The 18708-nt window shown below is 43.2% G+C and overlaps 1 protein-coding gene across 1 annotated transcript; it reads right to left on the reverse strand.

The window, feature by feature from the left end:
- Positions 1 to 73: 73 nt before the first annotated feature.
- On the reverse strand, positions 74 to 16439 carry POLR1E (RNA polymerase I subunit E). The gene is made up of 12 exons (XM_033173499.1): positions 16193 to 16439; positions 14857 to 14960; positions 12853 to 12929; positions 11683 to 11768; positions 9954 to 10009; positions 9165 to 9309; positions 7706 to 7813; positions 6339 to 6435; positions 5080 to 5213; positions 3781 to 3862; positions 3281 to 3412; positions 74 to 359 (listed from the first exon to the last, which is right to left on the reverse strand). The coding sequence occupies exons 1-12, from the start codon at positions 16254 to 16256 to the stop codon at positions 212 to 214; spliced, it is 1233 nt and encodes a 410-aa protein (XP_033029390.1). The 5' UTR covers positions 16257 to 16439; the 3' UTR covers positions 74 to 211.
- Between the last annotated feature and the right edge of the window lie 2269 nt (positions 16440 to 18708).

Raw genomic sequence — 18708 nt, forward strand, 5'->3', positions numbered from 1 at the left:
TGCTAGTTGGCAGTGTTTCTCAAACTTGGGTCCTGAGCTGTTGCTGGACTACAACTCACTCTACAAGAGCAGGTGTCGGTCTAATCCTTTATTAAGGCCTTGTCCAGTTCAAGAAGGTGCTCAGTTGCAACAGTCGGAAGACCAATTCATTCCTTCAGCCTGGTGTGACACTGGAGAACATCGGGGCTCGACAAAGAGCGACAGTCGCCATTTAGTTCGCCTTGCGTTTCCTTCCGCCTGATGGCATTTTGTACACAGGCAAGGGCAAAGATAGTGTCCCCAGTTTGTGTTCATCAAATCCAGAGAGGCTTTTGCTTTTGGAGATCTTCAGCCTCATTGCCTTGGCAATGTCCAGTATCCTGACAGGAGAAAATAAAATATGCATGTTTTACTCATATTTGTGTTCCACCACCTTCACATTGTTTTGTTAGCCTTGTCTCTAAGGCCAAACACCCAGCATCAGAAAGAAGGGGTAACTTATCCTTCCCTGTGTTATAAAAATTAGGTTCAACCCCAGAAGGGAGTCCACGAACCCGGGGGAGAGCCTTAATAGGGCTCCCCTCCTCTCAAGAGCACTTATGAATAAAATAGAGACGATACAGAATCTCCCAAAGCAAGGCGGTAGCCCTTTATTTATTACTGCTGCAGCAGGGTGTTTGCAAGCAAAGACCACGAACAAAGGTACACCAGCTCCTATATAGACTTTTTGAAATTCCCCCCCTCCAGCTCAAGACCACCCCTCCATACATTAGAATTACATCACAAATTGGGAGGGTCTGGTGGCAACTTGGACCCTGCCCCCATGCCTCTTGCCCTCCACAAAAAACCCATCAAGTGAAACAAAAGATATTTACATTTCCCTATATCCCAGCCAAATTAATCACACCCTTTTGTCTGACACAGGTATCAGGATGCCAGAGATTATCACTCAGGCAGAGGGCTGCTGAGTAGCTGGAGGGGCAACCCCCCCCCCCTTTGTTCCTGAGACAAAGAAATACTTGGCCAGTTGGGAGTCAGGCCTGTCTTCCTGTGCTGGTTTTCAGACATGTTGCCTTATTTGTTTTGGTACATTAATAACAATCATTATATATAAATAAAAGACCTTAAAATTCTTACAACATTCTGCAATACTGTCTTAATGGCATATGTGAAAACACCTGATACAGGATCCTTGCTGAAGCAAAGCAAGTTCTGGGTACAGTCATTGCTTTTGCAGGATGCCTCCTGGGAACGATACTGTTCCCGCCATCAGCACCACCGACCAAAGGAAGGACGGAGATGGAATTAACAAACAGAGGTGATGCTGCATCCTCTTGTATGGGCAATCTATCCGGAAGATAAATTGTATTTCGAGGAGTTAGTGATCTGACTCGGTTGCCTTCTTCCTGCCTCTGTTCCTTCCCCTTCTTGTCTCTTGTTAAGTCCTTTGATGGCTCGAGAACAGCCTTTAATGTCCTAATCAGTTGGGAGGAGGAAGTGATAGTGCTAGGTACCTTCTTTGATGCTGGACATTGTTTTGAGAAAGTGAGACATTGGGAAGGGGTGGCTAATGAATAATCTTCACATAGCCAGTAATGAATAATCTGCACATAGTCAGTTGGGCAAACCACACAGGCTAGCTAATCTATAAATCGGATGGCTGTGGGCAGTTTTAGAGGCTACCTGGGGGAGTCACTTTGCGCTTCTTGAGGGCTTCCAAGGGGCAGATTGAAGTGTTTGCTTGTTATGTACATATTGCTTGCTGTTTAGAATAAAATCTTTAATCTTCTCACTCACTTGTGTCTTGTATTACTTCTGAATCCCATTTTAAAAGAACCACCTTTGCATCTCTCCACACACACAAACGCACGCAAAGAAGTGAAAAACACCCAATCATTCTCTTATATAGGATAAAGTGAAGAAGGGACACACTGCACCAAGAGGATCTTTTTAAGATGGGAATTCCACTTCCCTCCTGTCCAGGGTGACTGGTTATCCTTCCTCTTAAATGGTCTCTCAAATGGCAATCCGTTGTTTTTTTTTTTATCCCACAGAACCAAATGGGGGCCACTGAGAATTGAGGCAGCCCTTATCTGCACAGCCCACCCCTTCACTGACCTCCATTTTTGGCCACTTTAGCACAGGGAGTGCAGTGTCCTCGTGTTTGTATGACTACAACTCCCATCAGCCTCAGCCAGCATGGTCAGTGACGATGGGAGTTGTGGTTTATCAACATCTGGAGGGTGCAATGTTGGCTCTAGCATGCCAGGGGCCAGAAACGGCTTACATACATACACACAAGGTCAATAAAATATTTCACAAGCATTCCTTCGCTGAGCTCGGAGCAATGGGCATTCCTGGGGAGGGGAGGTCATCCAACATGCCTGAAACCAGACATTTCATCATGCTCAGATACAGCTGTGACCGAGGGCACCCTTTTCTCCAGAGTTACCAACAGCCGTGCTGGGGCCATCAAAAGAAAAGGAACCAGCAGCCCTTCCCCTGTGCTTGGATCTAGCTCCATAAATTACTACTGGCTGAACTTTGTAACTAAGAACTAGTGCCCAAGCTTGTTTCCTCCTCCTTTCCAATGCCTTTTCCTTTTGTGTTGTAGCTTTTCAAGACTGTAAACCTGAGGGCAGGGACTGCCTTATTCCTAATCTTTGTAAAAGGTAAAGGTAAAGGACCCCTGGACGGTTAAGTCCAGTCAAAGGCGACTATGGGGTTGCAGTGCTCATCTCACTTTCAGGCCAAGGGAGCCGGCGTTTGTCCACAGTTTTCTGGATCATGTGGCCAGCATGACTAAATTGCTTCTGGCGCAATGGAGGACCATGATGGAAATCAGAGCACATGGAAACACCGTATACCTTCCACCACAGTGGTACCTATTTATCTACTTGCACTGGCATTCTTTCGAACTGCTAGGTTGGCAGGAGCTGGGACAGAGCAACGGGAGCTTACCCCGTTGCAGGGATTCGAACTGCTGACCTTCGAACTGGCAAGCCCATAAGTCAGCCATATAAGCAAACCAAGCCCAAGAGGCTCAGTGGTTTAGACCACAGTGCCACCCTTTGTAAGCTGTTCTGAGAGACATTTTTGGCTGAAAACTGTGATAGAGAAAATCTTCAAATAAATAAATAAAAATCCCCATATCTTGATCAGAAGATAATAGGCTTTGAGACCAACACTGAAATCAATGGTGGTGTGTGGAAAGAGAGTCTTTTAAGGTTCTCCAGGAAGAACTGGAGATGCTACAGAAATCATGAAGGACTTACATGAGTACAGTCAAGGTTACTCTCACCTTGAATCCCGCATTTTCAGGTCCCGCTGTAACACTGTCAGGTCTGTTTGGAAGTTGTTAATATGCAAAGCCAGCGCTATGGCATAGGCCGTAATCTTCACTTTCATGGAAGCAGAAACTTGATTCTGTAGCCTAAGACACCAAAAGAGGAGAGAGTGAATCAGGGCAGTGTACACCCTACAGGCCAACCCACGCTCAAAGAACAAAACGGAAGTCCTTCACCATAAAAAAAACTTAAATTCCGGGATGAAAGATGAATTCTGCAGCTGCAAATTTGAATCATTTCCCCCATTTTGCATAAGTGTTCAGCATTTTTTACTCTTTTACTTCGTTTGCTCTATGCTTTGTCCTGAAGTGTGAAATCTTGGCCCACATACAGGCCTGAATACATCATGTCCAGTATACAGTTATGTACTTTTTGAACTTTCAATAAAGATGTTAATTTACAAAAGGGGGGGATTTTTTTTTGATAGACGTAAGAGCAAAGTAGTATGTTTTACCTGCCGTTGCCAAAGGATAGTGCTGTAAAGGTTTTCACAAGTTGGTTGCTGACAATGTGTGGACAACCGGGTCCCAGTGGAACTAGAACAAGAAGCATTGTAAAATTAGTTCACCCCCCCAAAAAACCCGACTTTATCTGGATATACGGCATATATATTGTATATACAAATAATGTAAGGTACAACCTGGCAGTGCTCACTGCAGAGTTGAGCATGCACATCAAAAGGACAGAATGAGCTGTCGGGCAGACAATGGGATATCCAGAAAAATCTCAACTTCCATTTTTTAAAAAAGCAAGACATTCGTCCTTCTATACTTGGTATACTGCACAGCTGATACAGTGGTACCTTGGTTTTTGAACAGCTTAGTTCACGAACAACTTGGAATTCGAACGCTACAAATCCGGAAGTAGGTGTTCCGATTTGTGAAGTTTGCCTTGGAAGCTGAACGTGCTCCGTTTTGAGTCCTGAGCTTCCGTCTTTACTGTTGCGCTGCTAATTTGCGCCCCCCCTCCCAATTGTAATTGCCGTGTTCTGAGGTGATATTTGCAGCTTATATTTGACGCTTTCGTTTTTGCTATTTATTTTGCGTTTTTGTTTTTGAGGCCTTTTTGGTTAATTTGTTTTTGTGACTGTGCGCACTGATTGGGGAGGTGGGGAGAAGCGTCCTGGCAGAACTCCGCAGCCCAGCTGATTTGAGGAGAGATCGTGCGCTGGTTTGTGGGGGGAGAGAAAGCAGCGCGCGCACCCACCCCAGCCCCCTCGGGGGAAGCAGCCAGCATCCACCCACCCATCCTGCACAGCCTACTTGAAGTTGAACATGCCTGATCTGCGATACTGTTTTATTTATTTTATAGTACAGTATATTGATTATTGCTAACATTTTATGGATCAATGGTCTCGTCAGATAGCAGAATTCATGTTCAATTGCTGTTTTAGGGGTTGTTTCAAATTGCTGTTTTAGGGGATGTTTTTAAAAGTCTGAAACAGATTAATTCATTTTGCATTACTTTCTATGGGAAAGCGCACCCTGGTTTTGGAACGCTTTGGTTTTGGAACGGACTTCCGGAACGGATTAAGTTTGGGAACCAAGGTACCACTGTACAAGTAGTTGCCAAACATGTCAAAAGAGCATGCGATACGTGACGGCAAAGAGATTTTTTTCACGCTGCCCATGGCACCTCTGTAGATGAGGTGTGGTTCTCAATGAATCAAAAGCCAAGTGGGTTAAAAGGATTACAGGCGACATGAATCGATTATCTTTCAGGTAAGTAAGTGGTACAAGGAGGGAAATCTTACGTTTCTTTTTAACTACTCTTTGCGAGCTCAGCTGGACAAGACAATCCAAAAACCAAAGACACCGAGCTTTGTGATCCCGCTTCTTCTCATCCAGAGGCATGGCCTTAAGTTCATCCAGGACAAAGGAGCAGTATCTAGGGAAGACAGAAGAGGCTGTCATTAGGCCAAAATGCATCTGGCAACAGAAGTAGCTTCTCCGGCTACTGCAAATTAACAGAATTCTGTGTGATTTAAAAGCAAGCAGTGTCTTACATCAACAGAAGCTGCCCTGTTAAAACGAAGATACTGGGTTGCATCCAATGTTAGTCCTTTTCAGAGTAGTTCCATTGAAAGGAATGAACTTATTATTAATTTCAATGGGTATACTCAGATTAGAATTTACTTTGGACATCCTTTACTGTTCTGTGAAACTTACTATTGCTTGTTTATGCCCTGGCACCCTCTATAATTAGGACTAAGGAACACAGATTTAAGAAGCTGGATGGATATCCAGCTCATTGTACCCCTGTAATCATGCCCTCCTGTATAGCGTTCCTCATCCCGCTATGCTGCTCAGCTCCCACCGGGCTATTCCCAATTCCTTTTTCTTTTCTTTTAAGATAGCTTGGTTTATTACAGAAAATAGGAGGGACAGAATATATAAAAATGCTGCTTTAGACAGCAAAGTTACAGTGTAAGCAGGTAGTAAATCACAATAAAGAGTAAAAGATTCCCTAACTATTCTGAAAGCCTACAGTAACATTGCATGACAATTTTGCCATAAACCCACACTAGGAGGAGAAAAGGAAAGTCTACCTGTCCTTTTGTGTGTGTGTGTGTGTGTGTGTGTGTGTGTGTGTGTGTGTGTAATTTTTATTAAATTTTCTGTTTTACAATTTAAATATTCATTTTGACAACCTTAAAATGTTAATAACTTCCCTTCTTCTCTTTCCACTGTTCATTTTGCATATCATAAATCCCTGCATATTTTACATAAACTAAACCATTCAGTATTCCATTATTTCATCCATCAAAACTTATCTACACTGTTGAATTTATCTTAATTCTGCCAGAGTTTTCAGCTGTGCACAGTTATTTCCCGTATAATCAATAAAAGTTTTCCAGTCTCCTCTAAATTGTTCTTCTTGTTCTCTTACTCTATATCTTAAGCCTGCAGGCTGCACATATTCGGTCAACTTAAGCTGCCACTCTTCTTTGGTTAGCGCAAGGTAGTATTTCAATACCTACTTTCCTCAGCAAAATGTTAAGACTGCCCATACCTTTTCTCTTCTGTCATTTTGAGGATTTCTTCTGAGGTTACATGCATGAAAGCTGCAGCAGGAGCCTGAAGTGCCTCATACACAGCAGGTGTAATAACTAGAGCCTTTTTCAGAAAAACAACAACATCACAGCTGGCTTCTGATGACTTCCTGGGGCCCTCCAAATGCTAACCAAGGTTTAGTTCCCAGAGGCAGCCCTACCATGAGGCAAAGTAAAGTGAGGTGGGACACCATTAAGAATGGCAGCCAGCCTTTCAGGACTGCACCATCCCCATTCATTTCAGCTAGGCACATGTAGGAGAACTTTCTAATTAGTGGGGAAATGTATTTTCCACTTGGGCAACAAAACGTCTTTAGCCAGATCTATTTAGCCTATGAGGGAGGGATGCTCTCTACTGTACCAATGAAAAATCCTTTCTAAGTACTCTATTCTATTACAGTCGTGCCTTGGTTGTTGCAACGCCTTGGAACTTGGACGTTTTGGCTCCCGATCGCCACAAACCCGGAAGTAAGTGTTCCGGTTTGCAAACGTCTGTCTGCACTGTTTCCGGGGCCAATCAGAAGCCACGCCTTGGTTTGCGAACGTTTTGGAAGTCGAACGGGCTTCTGGAACAGATTCCATTCGACAACCAAGGTACGACCCTATAGCAAAGCAGATTATAGCACAACCATAAGTGAACTCCAGTATATTTCTGACTCTGAGCTAACGTCTCAGTGTCATTTCTTTTTACCAGAATCTAGGCCTCATCCCTCATAGAACCAGTTTCAGCTATAGCATCACTGCAAGATTTATGAAAAGACAGAGCCATCTAGCAAGATACTGGGATACTCAACACTCTCACACACAATAAAATCTATATATGGGGGGGGGGGAACACTTCGCTATCCAATCACTGGCATCAACCATAATTACGGAACAGTGAAGTAAAGGAGGGTAATCTGGGGCAGATGGATTTTATGGAAGCTGAGAGAATATTCAACCTGCCAAACCAAGGCAGGATTCCCCCAAGGATACTATTTAGGTAAGGAGAAAAATGCTTCCTCCCTTACAATGGTTAGGCTTATTTTTTATCAGACTTCACGAGTGCCCAAATCTCTAGCCTACACATTAGTTCAATGCTACCATCGTACCATTTCCCACTAAAACTGAGCTTCTGAGATCGCCAACACATTAGTCCACTCTATCTTATCACGCCCAAAGAGATCCAACTTGTAAGTCTAACAGGCTAATGAGCCACCTGTGGTTAAACTAGGAACACTCTCGGCCACACACACTTTCTCTTCTCCTGCCCCGCGACACTGAAGCCTATTCCTTTACATTAAGGTTAGCTTCTGCCCACACTGCAATGCAATCTTATAAAGGATACTGTCCTCGAGCTTGTAGACATCCTCTGGTCTGCCAGCATCTTCGTGGCATGGGGGAAGAACGAGAGAGACATCGGCCTTATCACCCTCTGCTGCATCGCTGACCAAAGCTATGAGAGCAAACAGAATGTTATCCGAAAAGCAGGGAGAATATGCAACACTGAAATGCAATAGCTGCAACAGCCACCGTGGTCCGCCAGTGCATTGGCTCCCAACTAATGTGAATGTGCAGTGAGCACGTGGCCTGTAGTTCTGGTGAGCATGAGCAATTTGGGTATGAGTGGTTAGTTAGGCAGGGTATGTATGTATGTATAAATAAATAAATAAATAAAGTATGGAGGACTCCCTGGTCCTGAATGGGGTAACTGTGCCACTGAAACACCAGGTGCACAGCCTGGGAGTCATTTTGGACTCACAGCTGTCCATGGAGGCGCAGGTCAATTCTGTGTCCAGGGCAGCTCTCTACTAGCTACTAGCTCCATCTGGTATGCAGGCTGAAAACCTGCCTGCCCACAGACTGTTTTGCCAGAGTGGTGCATGCTCTGGGTATCTCCTGCTTGGACTACTGCAATGTGCTCTACACGGGGCTACCTTTGAATGTGACCCGGAAACTGCAATTAATCCAGAATGCGGCAGCTAGACTGGTGACTGGGAGTGGCTGCTGAGACCATATAACACCGGTCCTGAAAGACCTACATTGGCTTCCAGTACGTTTCCGAGCACAATTCAAAGTGTTGGTGCTGACCTTTAAAGCCCTAAACGGCCTCGGCCCAGTATACCTGAAGGAGTGTCTCCACCCCCCATCGTTCAGCCCAGACACTGAGGTCCAGCTCCGAGGGCCTTCTGGCAGTTCCCTCACTGTGAGAAGTGAAGCTACAGGGAAACAGGCAGAGGGCCTTCTCGGTAGTGGCGCCCGCCCTGTGGAACGCCCTCTCATCAGATGTCAGATACTTGTTTACCTCCTTGACTTTTAGAAGACATATGAAGGCAGCCCTGTTTAGGGAAGTTTTTAATGTTTGATGTTTTATTGTGTTTTTAATATTCTGTTGGGAGCCACCCAGTGTGGTTGAGGATACCCAGCCAGATGGGCAGGGTAGAAATAATAATAATAATAATAATAATAATAATAATAATAATAATAATAATTGCATGGGTGGTGAGAGAGATGCTATGAAAGTGGTTGTGTGAACAGTGTTTATGCTGCCTAATAATTTCCTTTGATTTCTGTCATATGGTTATGGATACGGTTAATACGGATTTGGTTTTTTCTTAATGTAAATAATCAGAAATGCATTGACTGTATTATCTGTGTGCTTCAACTATGCACTGTTTTTTTCTTCTTGTAAACTACGTCTGTTAATAGATCAAATATATAAGTTCAGAGACTGAAATGGACTCTGGGAAATCTATTAGACAGGCTTGGTGCTCCAATTTTCCTTCTCCAAAGCTGCCATTACTTACCAGCAACCCCCTTTGTCTCAATAATGTCTTCTGCTGCTTTGGTTACAGCCTTATTCAACACCTCCTTGCCAACTTCATTCATCCTCCGAGAGTTCAGGGCTCTTCTCTGCTTGTTGGTTCCAAAGGCTTCGATGCACATATCTATCTGCAATAGCATCATCGAGAAATTGCTCTACCAGCCCCACAAGGCTAGTCTCACTGGAATAAGTCACAAGGCAACCTCACTTGGGGGGCAGCTAATAAGGTGCTAATAATAAGTCTCGTATTTCAAACCCACTGAAGGCAGTGGAATTATGAGAAGGCAACCAGGGAGTTAAATTATTCCAAATTATCTGGCAAACACTGTTTACACTAAACATACCCCTTCTCTTCCCAGTTACAGCTGGATCATCTTTTTAGATTCAGCAACATAAAAACAGCTTGTTATGTGATGATTTCTAGAAACATTGGTGAAGCAATAATCCACTAAAAAACAAAGGGAGTATTAAACCATTAAACTATAAGCAGATGTATACAATTGCCAGAGATTCTATTGAGATTCTACTGCTAGAATCAAAGACTGTGAAATTAATGGCAGTTAAACACTCCAGGAAGACCCTGTGTGAGGGCAAAAGTAGGAATGAGAGGTCATTTGCATACTTTTATAGGAACCTATGAGTCTATCTGGTAAAGGCAAAGGACTGCTGGACGATTACGACCAGTCAAAGGCAACCATAGGGTTGCGGTGCTCATCTCGCTTTCAGACCGAGGGAGCCGGCATTTGTCCACAGACAACTTTGTAAATTGTACCTTCTCTCGATAGGTTTTAGTCAAATATTCTGACAGGTCATCATCAGCTGCACCATCTGTTAAAAGAAAAGAAAAGGAGAACAATTTAGCAAAATCAGGACTGACAGCCCTAAAAGTCAGTCTGGTCCTGATCCCCACCAAAGAGAACTGGAACCATGGAGAAATGAAAGTATCTACATTACAACACCACGAAGCACAATGAAGCTGTTGTTACAGGTCCTCTCATTGAAATGGCTTTCCTGTAGGATCTCTTTGCTCTGCCAATCAGAGGTTAGTGAGGACACCATGTTCTCTTTGGCCAATAAGGGGTTCTAAAGGGCTGTCCAAGAACCAACTTAAACATTCAGAAAAAGCATGTACTTAACCAGGATTAGGAAGTGCATGTTTCAATATCCTCCCAAATCATAGAATTGTAGAGTTGGCAGGTACCCCTTAGGGTCATCTAGTTCAACCCCCTGTAATGCAGGAATCTCAACTAAAGCATCCATGACAGATGGCCATCCAAACTCTGCTTAAAAACCTCCAAGGAAGGAGAGTCTACCACCTCTCATAGGAATCTGTTTCACAGTCAAACAGCTCTTACAGTCATAAAGTTTTTTCTGATGTTCAGTCGGAATCTCCTTTCTTGTAACTTGAAGCCATTGGTTTGGGTCCAAGCCCCCGCCCCGAGCAAGAGAAACAGGCTCTCTCTGTCTTCCATGTGACAACCCTTTAAATATTTGAAGATGGCTATCCTATCTCCTCTCAGTTTTCTCTTCTCCAGGCTAAAAATATCCAACACCTTCAACCGTTCTTCATAAGGCTTGGTTTCCAGACCCTTGATTACCATGGTTGCCTGCCTATTCCCACGTTCCAGCTTTAGCCTTCTTAAATTTTAGCGCGCAGAATATTAGCTTTTCTGGGGAACTAGCCTAGAACCCTTGTCCCTCACATGCTTGCATTTCTCAGGCAGGCAATGTTTGATGTGCAAGGTCCACGTGATTGATTTGCCACCTGCATTCATGTGTTGGCTGGTTCTCAGCAAGCTTCCAGAGAAGACCAAAACAAGTCATTCCAATCTTCCAAGCAGTGGGCAGGAAGAAGATACCATGAAGCAACAACTGCTTCTCACATGGCTTGATGCATCTGTGTGAGTGTAATCCATATTTGACCACAGAAACCCATCCCAACACCAAGAGGGCAGGAGTGAGGCAACAGCAGTGTATCTGGGTTTCATTTAAACCAAAAGGAAATACACCAAACCATGCATTCTAGCCTGAAACTGGAGGTAATGGCACCTCATAGGCTGCATTCTCCTCTTTAGCGCTGAGCCACATTGTCAGCAGTCACATGTGACACACCTTGGCTAGATTGTATTGCTTCACAGTACTGAAGGGAGGGGGAAATCACATGCTTGAATGTCCCTTCATATTAAAGGAATCCTGCACACAGAAAATTCGCATATGAGGGAGAAGTATTCTTTACTAGCCTCTCTCCCTGACAGGCTAGGTTTTTATTTTTAAACATGCAACAACAGCATTCAAACCAGAACAATCCGGCAAGGAGTGTGTCATAAAGTTGGGGTGATGATGCAGCTTGCTTCTTAGAAAGCTCCAACTTTTTCTTTGAGAAGCGCGATCAAAATGCAACGTTCAGTAAATCATCTGACACTGTGTTAGTACAGGCCACCAGGAATATAAGCAGTGCCCCACAAATCCACTATAAATATGAAGAAGCATATTTTACCCACCTGAAATCAATGGCTGCATGTTGAATAACTCTGCATTATAGACTTCCATTTGTCCAGAGTTCTTGTCTAATACACCAACAAAGTATCTAATGGAAGAGATAATATTTGATCTCAAAAGCTAGCTGGCTTCCTAGTTTAGTAATAGCTAGCACACTGCATTGGGAGGACATCTTTTGTTCTCTACAGCAATTGTAGTTGTTAGCCAGACATATTATTTTAGCGGGTTTTGCGTCTATGACTCAAATAGTATTTCTTACTTGAGATCACCGTACTGTAAGCACTGGCGGAGGAAGAGGAGTGCGGGGGGAGCGCACCGCCCCCCAGCAGCGCAATCCCGGTGGGGTGCCATCGCAGCTGCCCTCCCGCCCACGCTGGGCGCCACGCCTCCGCAGGCGGCATGCCATGCCCTCAGGATGCGTGCCACGCCCCTGTGGGCGGTGTGCCACGCCCCGGGACATGCACCAGCCCCGCCTCTGCCTGCTCTCCGCCCCCTGGTGCCGGAGCATGAAGCTCCGCCACTGACTGAAAGTTTCCTGAGGACCCGTTTCTGTGCCAAAAGGCTGGCTAAAATTATTACTGTATTTGGTTCTTCCCATTCCTCGGCTGCGTCTTAAGAGTGACTACAGCTGTACTTACCTTCCTCTTCCTCTCTGTCCCTGCTCCCTTTTGTATTGCCAACCATTATACTAGAAGCAATTATTTTGAACTGTGACCCACCTTCATTTAATGCATTGGCAGAAAGACAGCATATAAATGTTGCAAACAGAATAATGAAACAGGCAATTAGCCAATAAACAAGCAAACCCACCAGAAGCAATAAAGGAATAATAATCTAAATTGGTGGACCCCCTAAACTTGCAAGGCTCTTTACATTTGTCACTTCTACTGGTAATTTACCAAGGGGCTGGGAACTACTGAATAAATATAAGCACCATTATGGTATTATGCTCTAAGACATGCATCGTTATCTGTCTATGGTGTCTGTAGTTTATTTGCATTTGTGACTCAAAAACACTCAGTTTAAATGTTAAGAAACAAAGACTGCAATCGACTTGAACCAATTCATACTTACAATCTCCTTAACATTTACAACCAGCATCATGCTGACAGTCTACAGAAAGCAAACATACTGCTATACTCATGAATTTTAGACAGCTTCACAAATTATACCTGCATGAAGTCCTGCTTTTCATAGCTCCTGTGCTAAAGTTATTTCCTACATAAGAGAGTCTTTCTGTTTCCGCATTCTAAACAGGAAGGAAGACAAGAAAGAGTGAGTTCTGGGTGCGGGTTTTCTAGGTGAAAGCAGATTTCCACACCGGATTAAATACTCCTAAAAGCTCCATTCCCCACCACCACCTCAGAATGGGGATTTGCTAACCTCAAGACTGACAAAGTTCCCAATAAACGATAACACATGTGGTTGCCCAGTAATCAAACACATGATTTTCTCCTATTTCACCTTTCCTTCCAGCTAGAGCAGGGGTCAGCAAACTTTTTCAGCAGGGGGCCGGCCCACTGCCCTTCAGACCTTGTGGTGGGCTGGACTATATTTTGAAAAAATATATGAACAAATTCCTATGCCCCACAAATAACCCAGAGATGCATTTTAAATAAAAGCACACGTTCTACTCATGTAAAAACACGCTGATTCCTGGACTGTCCGCGGGCTGGGCTGAGAAGGCAATTGGGCCGCATCAGGCCCCCAGGCCTTAGTTTGGGGGCCCCTGAGCTAGAGGCTTACTGAGTCAAGTCAGAAGATTAGCTGGAAAGATACACAACTGTTGTTACCCTGGCACTGTAAAGTAGTAGCAATATGGAGCCAGCTGTTCTCCCTCCTTGAGCCAGGTTGTACCCATAGGCTGCAGACCCTTAGTCAAAGTAATAAATAAGTTTTTTAAAGAAAACTTTAGATTTTTGACAAAAATGGCATTGGCAAGAGAACTGCCAGTACTTGGCACCATCGATGGCATGGACCCTTTCTTGGGCAGCCACTTTCCACACAAAAAACAATCACAGGTTCTGTTATTTTCCTGTGGGTTTTAGATTTTGTAAGCCTCGCTCCAGAGGTAGCATTATTTATCCATTTACGATGGGGTGGAAGGTTCGCAGGCTATGAAGGACATGCTCACAAATTTATTGACAGCTGCACAAATTATGATGGCTAGGAAGTGGAAGGGGCAAGCAGAATATAAAATGGAAGAATGGTATAATGAGGTGTGGGATATAGCTATTAATGATAAGATGTGCCATGTGCCATTAAGGTAAGATGGGGAAGATGCAGGAGAAACGATTTTGAGGAGATATGGAGGGTGTTTGTAGAATTTGTACTGTTAAAACCAAAAGGGGTCAAACCATCGCAAGAGGTGTTGAAATTTTGGGAGGTTGGATCGTTACAATGGAATGGTCTCGGGGTGGGGTGCACATTTTTATTCTTATTTATTTATTCCTCCCACCCACCACACTCCCAAAATCTGCTCCAAAAACTTGAAGGATTTTCTGCAGTGGATTGAAGAGGTGCAGTGATGCAGCAGAGAGAAGAGGAAGCGGAAGTCTCATCACATCCACTGACACAATGCTAGAAATTTCTCTGGAAATTGCATTTTCCCAATGAGGGAACGTTGACATGGGTGAGCTGGAAAAATCTGTCAAAAATGAGATTTTTGGAAATTGCAACTTGTCCCTTTGTTATGGTGGGAGAAAATGTACCTCCTGAACCTGTCTTTTCTATACAACTATGAAGATGTGCAGGCTCATGTATTACTACCATGTTCAAACAAACAAATAACACAGCAATGGCAATATGTGTGCGTAGATGAATCAATTCCTTTTAACACATCTTAAGATGTGCCCTATATCAGCGCAGCTGTGTTTTTTTTTAAAGTATTGTGAAGTTGCGTTTCAGGATCTCAGATCTTACCCTGGACCGCATTCCCAACTTCCTATCAATGGAATATAACAGAAATGTTATAGTCAAAGCCTTTCCCAGTGGCCAAAGAGATTTTTACAAAGAAAGCCTCATGATAAAATCACAGGAGCCCTACATAAACCTCTGAAAGCTTAATAAAGGAAAAGTAGAATGTACACAATAAAACTAATAATAAACACACACACACACACACACAGTTGCACAAAAACATAAAACAGAACCTGTATTATGGGAATGTCACTTACCAACATTCGTTTATTTTTCTTTTTGGGGTTATTGTTGTCTTTGTTTCTGTACAAGGTAAAATTAATATTTTCCGAACTCTTCAACTTCCCATTTGTAAACTGAACTGTAAACAAATGGTGAGAACAAACCAATGAGTCTAGAGTAAGAGAAAGGATGGGAAAGAAACACAGTAATAATAATATAATATCAGGGGTAAAAAGGTAAAGGACTCCGGGACGGTTAAATCCAGTCAAAGGTGACTATGGGGTGCAGCGCTCAACTTGCTTTTCAGGCCAAGGGAGCAGGTGTTTGTCCACAGACAGCTTTCCAGGTCATGTGGCCAGCATGACTAAACCGCTTCTAGCGCAACAGGACACCGTGACAGAAACCAGAGCGCATGGAAACGCTGTTTACCTTCCCACCGCAGCAGTACCTATTTATCTACTTGCACTGGTGTGCTTTTGAACTGCTAGGTTGGCAGGAGCTGGGACAGAGCAACAGGAGCTCACCCCGTCGCGGAGATTCGAACCGCCAATCTTCTGATTGGCGAGCCCAAGAGGCTCCATGGTTTAGACCACAGCACCACCCACATCAATATAATATACCGGTAATAAATAATATAATGCACAAGAGCACATAACATAGTAGATCTATATAATTCATAAACCTGTGTAAGAAAATTAGGATAGCATCATAGTATAGTGAAAACGATTGGAAGTCATTGATTTTAAACTGTTAGTTAAATGTAATGTATTATTAGTATTTGTTTTTTTCTGTTTTGTGTATTTATTTCTCTTACTGTAATGTTTTTGGTTTTGTATGATTTGTTATCTATGTTATTAATGTTTGTGTGTAATATTTTGTGTAATATTAATAAAGATTCTAATAAAAATAAATAATATATAATATAATAGGACAAAACAACACAAGATTTGCCATTCTTATACCTATTGAAAGAAGAGGGCTTGAAGAGGCTTAATTTTTTTTTTTTAACTGTGTCCAACATCGAAGTTCTTGCTGCAACGCCAAAGCACACTCAAGGAGGAACATCTTCGTAACCTTTACGTAAATTTCCTGCCAAGTGCTAACGCAAACCTTAATCGCGATTCTTGGTCCTAACCCTTTCAATCGGCTTTCTATCTCCATTTCCACCTGCCCAGGAGGAAAGCTCAGCTGCCGGCTGCCCTAGGGGCGCCGAGAGTCGAGCAAATACACGCCAGATCTCTTGCACGCTGCCAAGCTACACATTCGCACGCGGAGCAGAGGAAGATGGAAAAGTTATCATCGCGCAGTTGGAAGCAGAAGGGGGTACAAGAGCATTTTCTTCGGCTTCTCCCTCCTTCCCCCCGGCCTTACCGAGCGGAGCGCGCTGTTCCTCCTGGGGATCCCCCCGGTAGCACCACCTGGCCTCGGCTGCCATGGCAAAACACGCCAGAACTCCCGGGTCTCCCGATTGATTTTCTCCAGCTTCCAGGAAGAGGAGGAGTGATCTGACTCGAGGTTCTTCCGCCTGTGCTGCTCACGGAAGCCTCTCTCGCCACCTGCAGACGGGAAAGAGCCACTGAACTGGCAAGAGATTGACTCCAGATCCCTTCCCAAAGGAGATCACGCTCACGTGTACAGTAGTTCCTGTTTTAGACCCTCTCGAGGATCATCCAGGACTAGAGATGTAAAATTTCCGGAAATTTTGAAGCTCAGAAAAAAAACAACCCCGGTTTTTCCCCGGTTTTTTTCGGGGGGGAACGGAAATTTTCGGGAAAATTGAAATTTTTTTTTTGCTACATTAGCATTTCTTTTTTCTTTTCCAGATTGAAAGTCATTCTGTTACTTTAGAAATATAAAATATGGACAATTTTAATGGGCATAAAATTATCACAACTAGCATATATAGTGTATCCAAACAATTATTACAAACAGAATTTACTTTTAAAATAATATTTATTTGTATTTGTAACAAATGGAGCAACAATCTCCTGAACTGTTTACTAGTTTATGTGGAGCAAAAACAAACAAACAAATAAACAAAAAATACTCCACAAAACACCTTTTAAAAATCCAGAAGTAACAATTATTCATATTTCCTCTCCACAGTATTTAAAAAAACATTCTCATAAAAAGAACTGAAGAAGGAAGTGGGACTACATTTCAATGAATGGGCATGAAATTTAATCAGAATCATTTTCTGAGCTGTAATGATCTGTATCAGTTTCAATCTCTGCTTCTGCATCTACTCTGTTGTGTCTGTCATTATCACAGTTGTTATGGACTTCTAAAAACTGAATGTTTGCTCGGATTGAAACAATTTTTCCAATTTTTCGGAAAAAACAAAAAAGGCTTAAGGGAAAAAACAGGAAAAAACTGTTTTTTTTCTGAATTTTTCTGGGTTTTTTTCCAGGCCTTCACATCTCTATCCAGGACTCAATTCTGAGATCTTCCGTCCAGTCTTCTTTGCTCGATTCCCAGGACATCATTGTTTCTGGAGAAGATTGGCTTTTAAAAAGAAAAAGCTGCCTTATGGATACAAAAGCTGGCTTGTTTGTGGTACCCCTTGCAGTTTCTCATAACTAGCTGAAGAACAAATTATGCAAAATAAGTAAAAATATATAAATCGGCATCATTTCTATAGGTTGCGTTGCGGCATTCAGCTTTTCTGCGTGGATTTTTAAACATCTCTAGTCCTGATTATATAAAGACCATTTTATAAGTTACTTTTAAAGCCAGACCAAGGAAAAGACCAAAAACCACTTGAAGCAAAACAGTTATGATTTACCAAGGAATTTAAAACATAAATATTCCTCCACAGGGAAAAATAAAAATTATTTGTTTTTTAACAGCTGCAACATGAAACTACTGGGTGATTATCTAGAGATTTGGGCAAGGGCTCACTGGAAGGACAGATCCTGAAGCTGAGGCTCCAATACTTTGGCCACCTCATGAGAAGAGAAGACTCCCTGGAAAAGACCCTGATGTTGGGAAAGATTGAGGGCACAAGGAGAAGGGGATGACAGAGGACGAGATGGTTGGACAGTGTTCTCGAAGTTACCAACATGATTCTGACCAAACTGCGGGAGGCAGTGGAAGACAGGAGTGCCTGGCGTGCTCTGGTCCATGGGGTCACAAAGAGCTGGACACGACTAAATGACTAAACAACAACAATCATAAATAAGTTACAGGTGGGTAGCCGTGTTGGTCTGCCATAGTTGAAACAAAATAGGAAATTCTTTCCAGTAGCACCTTAGAGACCAACTGAGTTTGTTCTTGGTATGAGCTTTCGTGTGCATGCACACTTCTTCAGATACTTGTTTCAACTATGGCAGACCAACACGGCTACCCACCTGTAACTGGAACTATGGAAGGCACCACATTGAGCCGCATGAAATGGAAGTCAGGTATCTGAAGAAGTGTGCATGCACACGAAAGCTCATACCAAGAACAAACTCAGTTGGTCTCTAAGGTGCTACTGGAAAGAATTTCCTATTTTGTTTCAATCATAAATAAGCAGATGACACCCAGCTCTCTCAGTCCCAAGGAGGAAGCAGAAGTTCTTGAATAAGTGTCTTTTGGATGGATGGGCAAACTAAAATTTAATCTAGACATGATAGAAGCACCGTTAGTTGCAGGTTTAGTACTGGTGATCCTGGATTGAGCCTGATCTGAACGGAACTGCAGTCATTTTTAAGCAACAGGTTTGGAGTCTGGAAGATTTCTTGGACCTAGACGTGCAAATGAATGGTCACAAGTGTTTTACCAACTCCATCTTGCACATAGGAACCAACTCCTTGTGGCCTTTGGCCCTCCCCCCAATAAAATATTTGAGGGGGCCGGGCCCCCCCAAAGTCAATAGGCAATGCCATTCAAATGGTGTCCATGCA

Source organism: Lacerta agilis, chromosome 16 (genome assembly GCF_009819535.1).
Source record: "Lacerta agilis isolate rLacAgi1 chromosome 16, rLacAgi1.pri, whole genome shotgun sequence".
In the NCBI taxonomy this organism is placed as follows: domain Eukaryota; kingdom Metazoa; phylum Chordata; class Lepidosauria; order Squamata; family Lacertidae; genus Lacerta; species Lacerta agilis.